The sequence below is a fragment of the Cydia pomonella genome, chromosome 13 (assembly GCF_033807575.1).
Source record: "Cydia pomonella isolate Wapato2018A chromosome 13, ilCydPomo1, whole genome shotgun sequence".
NCBI lineage: Eukaryota > Metazoa > Arthropoda > Insecta > Lepidoptera > Tortricidae > Cydia > Cydia pomonella.
In genome coordinates, this window is record NC_084715.1 from 5,697,759 (window position 1) to 5,708,267 (window position 10,509).

Below are 10,509 nucleotides of genomic sequence, written 5' to 3' on the forward strand. Positions count from 1 at the left end.
AGAATAAAATAATAAAATTAGAATATTAAATTAAAACTAAAATGTGAAATAGTGTAGGGCGAAGTTACCTTTCAGTCCGGGAGTTGTGGAGCTAAATCGTTGGTCGCCGTTGAAGACCGCTGGTGGTGATTCTGGCTGTCCTTGTCGCCAGCTAGAAGTAAGCTCAGAACCGTTACCTTGAGTCGTCCAACTTAGACCTAGGATTTTCCACTTCGCGGATGTGCCGGGTGTCCTTCGTCCACACAACACTGAGTCTAAATACTAGAGATATTTTCTCATTTTAACCATAAGGATGTTATGCCCATCATTATTCCTTCTGTGTATGTATATTTAGAAACTGTCTCCGCCTCCAATTCGTGCGATAAGGACAACTGCAGCTCGGACTAAAATTCACACGCAAAAACTCAAAAACCGAGGTTTCGCTCTCGATTGTTTCCTCCTCCAAAACGCAACCAATCATTATGAAATTTTGGAAATTGCAAGAGGAACAAATAATCTATGCCGCTATGTTTTGATTTTTTGGATATTTGTTGTCATATTTGTATACTGTGCCTTTTTTTACAGCCAATTCAATTGAGCCGTTTTTGCGATTTTCGAGGCGCTGTAAGTTTCTTCAAAATAAAATAATCAAAAAAAGCAAAACATAGCGGCACAGCTATTGATGATATTGATCTTATTTGAAAAAATCATTGCTCTAGGTTAAAAATCCAGGGAGGAAACAGTCGAGAGCGTTTGTGTGGAAAAATCACAACTAGGAATTCCTCTTAAGGTATTGCCTAAAGTCTCGCTCAATTTAGTATCGTAAAGGCTTTCAAATATTCATTAATTATGGTGCTCATAGGTGATTAGTTCTAGTAATAGATTTTTCATTTCTTACTTGAATAGTGTAACTACTTGCTTGTAATTAGGAAAAGGTGCAACAAAAAGCAAAAAGTAAGTAAGTAATTATTTTAATGTATCCATTTATTAATATACTGCGGCTGGTTAGTTTTCTTCGTATCTTCAGGACCGCCGTCAGTCGGTTCATTCTGATCGTACGTCTTCTGACTGGTGCACTCTTACTTCTGGTGTTCCACAGGGCGGAATTCTCCCACCTCTTCTTTTCTAAATTTTTATTAACCTTATTACTTCTAAAATTAAATGCTCTTACCATCTGTATGCTGATGACTTGCAGCTTTATACCCAAGCGAGTGCAAAGGATCTGGACCAGGCAATTGCCGAAATATACTTAGACCTTAACCGTATTTCCTTTTGGTCACATAACACATTGTTTTGGAATCACTGTTAACCCAGCCAAATGCCAGGCCATATTACTTGGCAGCATCCGCTTACTCGCTTTGGTAAATACTGCTGAATGCGGCACCTGTTCTCTTTGAAACAGAAGTTAGTCCGCTTTCATCGCAAGTGAAGAACCTAGGGCTAACAATCGACAATGGGGTCACGTGGGAACCTCAGGTGTCCGACGTCAGTCGTAGAGTAATTAACACGTTAAGAGCACTCTATCGTTTGCTGCATTCGGATCGTGTTCGGACTTCGTAAGTATGACCATATCTCCTCTTTCCGTACAAAACTTAATTGGCTTCCTATTCGAGAGCGTAGGTCCCTTCGTATTCTATGTATTCTCTTGGTTGACACGTCCGCCCCAGATTATCTCCGTTCGAAATTTAAATTTGTTACCCCACGTCCAGGCACAGATCTTCGCTCTTCCCGTAGTCTTAAGCTCATTGTCCCCCAAAACCGAACGGGTTTCATGTACAATTCTCTCACTGTCCAGGCAATCCGACTTTGGAACGTTCTCCCACTCTTTATCAGACAAGCGCCGACCAAATTCACATTCAAGCTCATATTGCGCAAGTATTTCCTTGACAAACTTTCTTCTTCATCAACTTAGTGATTCACACTTGGTATAATTATGTATGTATGAATATATAATAATAATGACTAAGTTCAGGAAACACCACCCTAGATCATGCCTTCAAAGACTGACTCTGCCAAGGAAGGAAGGCGGCAGAGGGCTTATAGATATAACAAACCTCCATAACAAACAAATAATGACACTGAGAAAGTATTTTCACCAAAAGTCAATTTCCTCTACCATCCATAAAGCCATAGAACAGAACGACCGCCAATTTACGCCCTTGAACCTGAAAGACAGAACTACCCAAAAAACTGAATTTCTAACAGACCATAAAACCAAAATAGCTGAATGGAGCGCAAAGTCCCTACACGGAAGACACCGTCACGATTTAAGCCAACCAAATGTCGACAAAGTGGCGTCGAACACATGGCTGAATCGTGGCGAACTTTTCCCAGAGACGGAGGGCTTCATCATGGCTATCCAGGATCAAGTTATTGAGACTCGAAATTACCAAAACCACATAATTAAAAACAGAACCGAAGATTTATGCAGGAAGTGCAGCAGTTCAGCAGAAACCATTCAGCATATAACCGGAGCATGCAGAGCAATAGTCCAAACTGATTATAAGCACAGGCACGACCAGGTAGCAAATATAGTTCACCAAAAACTTGCACTTTAAATACCACCTGATCCATCCTCCAGCCACTGCCTACTACAAATACACACCTGTCAATGTCCTGGAAAATAATACTTATAAAATGTACTTCGATAGAGCAATACTAACAGACCGAACGACACATTATAATAGACCAGATATAACTGTGGTAGACAAAACAAAGAAAACAGCCCTTTTGATAGACATAGCCATCCCTAACACCCATAACATCCAAAGTACAATAGCTGAAAAATTATCCAAATACACCGACTTAAAGGAAGAAATAGCCCGGATATAGAAGCTAAACAACGTTAGCATGGTACCCATTGTTTTGTCTACCACAGGTGTCATCCCGCCACAATTACACACCTCCTTAAAATCTCTGTCATTACCTTCATAGTCTTACATTGTTATGCAGAAAGCTGTAATTCTGAATACTTGCCGAATCACCCGAAATTTTTTACAGAATGATATAGCCACACAGACCTAGACCAGAATCTACATTATATTTTTTCTAATATGAAATGCACTTAGCCTTGGCCCGTGTACTTCATTACGCCAGTACTCTGTGTACTGAGATATTTAAAGAACCCGTATAAATAATAATAATATTCTTTATTGTGCACAACGAAAACATGATTAAATACAGTAATTAACATAATATATAGAATATATGTATGTTTATTTGTATTAAGTATATGTGTAAGTTCATATATAGTCTCGGTTACAAATTCATTTACTGTAAAAGTCACTGGCTACTTAACCTTTCTGGTTTAACCCATTAGTTGATTGATAGACAATGCTTTAAGGCATTAAGTCCGCCATTTGTACCTTCATGTATTGTGCAATAAAGATTAAATAAATAAATAAATAATATATTTATTTCACGCAATTCATGGTAAGCAGCAAAATTAGAACACGATAGACCCTGAGTAGGAACTGTAGAGAGTAAATGTAAGAATAACGGTCTGACGAATATCTAACAGGATGCTAATGTTTATTTTTAGCACATCTATGTTTTTTTTCCAAAATTGCAACATTTTAGTCTATTGTGGTCATTTGTGTGATCATCCAGAATGGGCACAAATATATTTCAATAATACATTTCTGTCTTCAAATCTTGCAGGAACTGCAAAATAAGGGTAATGTTTTGCACAAAATACTTGTAAATATTAAAATGAAACAAAAAATCTAAAATGTCTATTATAGTTTTATCTTGTAATTAGAAGTTTTATGATAGGAGGCAAAGTATGCATGCCAAAATACGGTAGGTAAAAAGGAATCCTTCGATTATTGTTTTTAAATAGAAATTCATTTATTCATTACTAATATTACATAAATTTTAAATTAAGCCTATTAAAGGGCGACTTAGATGAACTGTCATAGGCATCATCATTCGACGCGTCAGGCATAATTATCGTAATCATCAAGCCCGATAACAATATACTTTATATATACATAACCATGTACACCCCGCCACTGCCATTTAGTAATGTAATCGATAATAAAATCTTCGGTTAGCACGAGTGCGACGCGACAGTGTTTCGCGCGCGAGGCAGACTACCCGTCCCTTTCTAATTAAAACAGAAAGAGCAGAGATACCGTCGTGTCGCGGTGTACTCTTGCCTACTGACTCCCTACGAAACAAATCAATTAAACGATTTTTGAATCTATGCTTGACTAAATAATATCCAAACCCAAGTTTCGAGGCTACAAAAAAACGACGAAAAGCTTCGAGAAAAGGTAGGTAGTTGCGCTTCGCTTGACTCGTCTTGGCGGGGGCACTGCCGTGCCCTCAGATGTTTAAAGACACAGGTCGTAATTACCATGTGTAAAATCTTCTCAGTAAAAAATCCAACACATCTTTAAATTAATTGATAATGAAATCGTTTGTTGCAGTGTTTCCGAATGTGCTACTTGCAATAACTACCGCGGTCGCAGGCGCCGGTGCGGCGCCCATGCACCGTGGCATGAAAAACGACCCTCTGGTGTTTATCTCAAACCCTATAGAATCCGAGTTTCCTGGACACTGGATCCCTGAGAGTATCCTCAAAAGAATTTTAAATAGACCAAATAATCCATCTACAAAACAACCGTTGAAAGCTACAAAACAACGATTGAGAGCTACAAAATCTATTATCCGACCCAGAACTAATACGGGTCCTAAAAAACCAACAACTAAGGAACCTACAACTGAAATAGAAACAACCACTCCCAAAACAACAACACCAACCCCAACAACAACGACTACAACACCAGCAACCACTCCAACCACGTCATCACCAACAACAACAACGACAGAAGCAGCAACAACAACAGAACCAACAACACCAGAACCAACGACAGCCGAAGCAACAACAACAGAACCAACAACAATAACAACAACCACAGAACCAACAACAACAGCAACATCAGAGCCAACAACAACAACAGAACCAACAACGACAACAACAGAACCAACAACAACAGAACCAACAACGACAACAACAACAGAACCAACAACAACAACAGAACCAACAACAACAACAGAACCAACAACAACAACAGAACCAACAACAACAACAACAGAACCAACAACCACAACAACAGAACCAACGACGACGACAACAACAACAGAACCCACGACAACCGAACCAACTACAAAAACAGAAGCAAAATCAACAAAACATAGAAGATTAACAACAACAACAACACCGGACCTGCAGAATACAGCTGGTAACAATGTAAATGGATAAAGGCAATAAAACCTTGATGTACGTATGATAATGATATAGTTTCATTTAAATTAATTTTTTCAATTTTTTATTTTCCAACCCCGAAAACAAGGAAGGAGAAATTATTGTCCCATAGCTAATATGTCCATTGATGCCTTTATTTAAGAAAGGCCGCTTAGCACGAGACATTTCATACATATATTCCTTTTTTGTTCCCATCTCTATCGCACGCGCACAATTATATTGCTATCCGGCTCGCACATTGTCATTGACCGCCTGCATTATGGGCGGGACAGCAATATAATTACGTCTGTGCGATAGAGATAGGAACAGGCCTCCTTTCTTTAGTCAAATTATTTTCGCGATTTCAGAGTTGTTTAGTTATGTGGGGATGCAACTGTCGAACTAAATAACACCTATGTATTGTTGTATGTATGTATGTATGTAACACTTTATTGTACATAAGGGACAGGTAAAGATACAATAAAAGGAAAAAATAGTAATGTTGGCAATGTACAAAGGCGAACTTATCCCTATAAGGGATCTCTTCCAGTCAACCTTTGAGCAATTGAGAGTCAAAAGTAAAACATAAAGACAAACAAAAACTATGTACAAAAAAGTAAACTATGTTGTATAGCGGAAAGTTGTCGTTAAGAGCCCTTAATCCTTGGAGCGTTCTCCGATTTCACGAAATAACGCTCGATAGATGGCGTTGGCGCTCGGTACGCGAGCGCCGGCAACGCGATGCGCGTATCAATGCAGACTAGAATAATCTTGATAGTTTTCAATATAATTTCAAGCAACATTAATTTTAGTGTCATATGATATCATATGGGCACTCTTTATTTTATTGTATATGCACAGTAGTTTTTTTTTTATGTACACTACTACTAAGTGTACAGACTACAGAGTGTACTATAACCCTTGCTCTTTATTCTGTCTCTTTCACACCAATGGAAAATGAAGAAGTTACTAAATGACTGCAGGTATAAATAAAGTATATTAGTGCGATAGAGAGACAGATAGTGTTTCGTTGTCGTATCGTAAACGATTGGCATGTTGGCCACACACTTGCTTAGTGCCTAGCCAAAATACCAATCGTTTGCGTATATTAGTGCGATAGAGAGAGAGTAGTGTTTCGTTGTCGTATCGTAAACGATTGGCATGTTAGCTACGCACCCATGATACCTAGCCAAGAAGCCAATCGTTTGCGCATATTAGTGCGATAGAGAGACAGGTAGTGTTTCCTTGTCGTATCGTAAACGTTTGGCATGTTGGCTACGCACCCATGCTGCCCAGCCAAGATGCCAATCGTTTGTGCATATTAGTACGAGAGAGAGACAGATAGTGTTTCGTTGTCGTATCGATTGGCATGGTGGCTACGCACCCATGCTGCGTAGTCAAGATGCCAATCGTTTGCGCACATTAGTGCTATAGAGTTTCAGTGTTATTTGAAATCACGTTAGGGTTTGTATTATTATTTTTGACCCGAATGAAGTCCATCCAGGTTCTTATGATGGAGTCAGGAGTTGGTCACCAGAACTCCTAATCTACTCATTATAATTCCATCGTGCTTGGGCTCAAAAGATATGCCCTGACGAACACCATCGATCTAGATGAGGTCCAGGGTCTCATGACGGAGTCAGGAGTTGGTCACCAGAACTCCCCAGAACTCCTAATCTACTCATCATAACTCCATCGAGTTTGGGCTCAATAGATTTACCCTGATGAGCACCATCAATCTAGATGAAGTCCAGGGTCTCATGATAGAGTCAGGAGTAGGTCACTAGAACTCCTAATCTACTCATTATAATTCCATCGTATTCGAGCTCAATAGATTTGCCCTGACGAGTACCATCGATCTAAATGAAGTCCAGGGTCTCATAATGGAGTCAGGAGTTGGTCACCAGAACTCCTAATCTACTCATTATAATTCCATCGTATTTGGGCTCAAAAGATTTGCCCTGACGAGTACCATCGATCTAGATGAAGTCCAGGGTCTCATGATGGAGTCAGGAGTTGGTCACCATAATTCCTAATCTACTCATCATAACTCCATCGTGTTTGGGCTCAATAGATTTGCCCTCACGAGCACCATCGATCTAGATGAAGTCCAGGGTCTCATGATGGAGTCAGGAGTTGGTCACCATAATTCCTAATCTACTCATCATAACTCCATCGTGTTTGGGCTCAATAGATTTGCCCTCACGAGCACCATCAATCTAGATGATGTTCAGGGTCTCATGATGGAGTCAGGAGTTGGTCACTAGAACTCCTAATCTACTCATTATAATTCCATCGTGTTTGGGCTCAAAAGATTTGCCCTGACGAGTACCATCGATCTAGATGAAGTCCAGGGTCTCATGATGGAGTCAGGAGTTGGTCACCATAATTCCTAATCTACTCATCATAACTCCATCGTGTTTGGGCTCAATAGATTTGCCCTCACGAGCACCATCAATCTACATGATGTTCAGGGTCTCATGATGGAGTCAGGAGTTGGTCACTAGAACTCCTAATCTACTCATTATAATTCCATCGTGTTTGGGCTCAAAAGATTTGCCCTGACGAGTACCATCGATCTAGATGAAGTCCAGGGTCTCATGATGGAGTCAGGAGTTGGTCACCAGAACTCCTAATCTACTCATTATAATTCCATCGTGTTTGGGCTCAAAAGATTTGCCCTGACGAGTACCATCGATCTAGATGAAGTCCAGGGTCTCATGATGGAGTCAGGAGTTGGTCACCATAATTCCTAATCTACTCATCATAACTCCATCGTGTTTGGGCTCAATAGATTTGCCCTCACGAGCACCATCAATCTAGATGATGTTCAGGGTCTCATGATGGAGTCAGGAGTTGGTCACTAGAACTCTTAATCTACTCATTATAATTCCATCGTGTTTGGGCTCAAAAGATTTGCCCTGACGAGTACCATAGAAATAGAATAGAAATAGAATTTGTTTTATTCATAAACACACAAACAGAAATAGACAGACATAAAAGAGAACATAGTGAGAGTAAAGTGTCACGAAATGGCCTCATCTCAGCATGTTGCTGGCGACTATGTTGTTGCCATCATGTGGCATGTTGCCATCGATCTAGATGAAGTCCAGGGTCTCATGATGGAGTCAGGAGTTGGTCACCATAATTCCTAATCTTCTCATCATAACTCCATCGTGTTTGGGCTCAATAGATTTGCCCTCACGAGCACCATCAATCTAGATGATGTTCAGGGTCTCATGATGGAGTCAGGAGTTGGTCACTAGAACTCCTAATCTACTCATTATAATTCCATCGTGTTTGGGCTCAAAAGATTTGCCCTGACGAGTACCATCGATCTAGATGAAGTCCAGGGTCTCATGATGGAGTCAGGAGTTGGTCACCAGAACTCGTAATCTATTTATCATAACTCCATCGTGTTTGGGCTCAATAGATTTACTCCGACAAGCACCATCAAATTACCATTATGATGAATAGATTAGGAGTTCTGGTGACCAACTACTGAGTCCATCATGAGACCCTCGACTTAATCTAGATCGATGGTACTCGTCAGGGCAAATCTTTTGAGCCCAAACACGATGGAGTTATGATGAATAGACTAGGAGTTCTGGTGATCAACTCCTGAGTCCATCATGAGACCCTGGACCTGATCTAGATTGATGGTGCTCGTCAGGGCAACTCTATTGAGCCCATACACGATGGAGTTATGATGAGTAGATTAGGAGTTCTGGTGACCAACTCCTGACTCCATCATGAGACCCTGGACCTCATCTAGATCGATGGTGCTCGTCAGGGCAAATCTTTTGAGCCCAAACACGTTGGAATTATAATGAGTAGATTAGGAGTTCTAGTGACCAACTCCTGACTCCATCATGAGACCCTGGACTTTATCTAGATTGATGATGCTCGTCAGGGCAAATCTATTGAGCCCAAACACGATGAGGTTATGATGAGTAGTTTAGGAGTTCTGGTGACCAACTCCTGACTCCATCATGAGACCCTGGACCTCATCTAGATCGATGGTGTTCATCAGGGCAAATCTATTGAGCCCAAACACGATGGAGTTATGATGAGTAGATTAGGAGTTCTGGTGACCAGCTCCTGACTCCATCATGAGACCCTGGACCTCATCTAGATTGATGGTGCTCGTCAGGGCAACTCTATTGAACCCAAACACGATGGAGTTATGATGAGTAGATTAGGAGTTCTGGTGACCAGCTCCTGACTCCATCATGAGACCCTGGACCTCATCTAGATTGAAGGTGCTCATCAGGGCAACTCTGTTGAGCCCAAACACGATGGAATTATAATGAGTAGATTACGAGTTCTAGTGACCAACTCCTGACTCCATCATGAGACCCTGGGCCTCATCTAGATCGATGGTGTTCATCAGGGCAAATCTATTGAGCCCAAACACGATGGAGTTATGATGAGTAGATTAGGAGTTCTGGTAACCAGCTCCTGACTCCATCATGAGACCCTGGACCTCATCTAGATTGATGGTGCTCGTCAGGGCAACTCTATTGAACTCAAACACGATGGAGTTATGATGAGTAGATTAGGAGTTCTGGTGACCAGCTCCTGACTCCATCATGAGACCCTGGACCTCATCTAGATTGAAGGTGCTCGTCAGGGCAACTCTATTGAGCCCAAACACGATGGAGTTATGATGAGTAGAGTAGGAGTTCTGGTGACCAACTCCTGACTCCATCATGAGACCCTGGACCTCATCTAGATCGATGGTGCTCATCAGGGCAAATCTTTTGAGCCCAAACACGTTGGAATTATAATGAGTAGATTAGGAGTTCTAGTGACCAACTCCTGACTCCATCATGAGACCCTGGACTTTATCTAGATTGATGATGCTCGTCAGGGCAAATCTATTGAGCCCGAACACGATGAGGTTATGATGAGTAGTTTAGGAGTTCTGGTGACCAACTCCTGACTCCATCATGAGACCCTGGGCCTCATCTAGATCGATGGTGTTCATCAGGGCAAATCTATTGAGCCCAAACACGATGGAGTTATGATGAGTAGATTAGGAGTTCTGGTGACCAGCTCCTGACTCCATCATGAGACCCTGGACCTCATCTAGATTGATGGTGCTCGTCAGGGCAACTCTATTGAACCCAAACACGATGGAGTTATGATGAGTAGATTAGGAGTTCTGGTGACCAGCTCCTGACTCCATCATGAGACCCTGGACCTCATCTAGATTGAAGGTGCTCATCAGGGCAACTCTGTTGAGCCCAAACACGATGGAATTATAATGAGTAGAT

At 41.1% G+C, this 10,509-nt stretch overlaps 1 protein-coding gene across 1 annotated transcript; it reads left to right on the forward strand.

Moving 5' to 3' along the window:
* Nucleotides 1–919: 919 nt before the first annotated feature.
* On the forward strand, nt 920–5,279 carry LOC133524023 (salivary glue protein Sgs-3-like). Its single transcript, XM_061859791.1, has 2 exons — nt 920–937; nt 4,413–5,279. Coding segments are annotated over exons 1-2 (837 nt in total). The 5' UTR covers nt 920–936; the 3' UTR covers nt 5,249–5,279.
* Nucleotides 5,280–10,509: the final 5,230 nt, after the last annotated feature.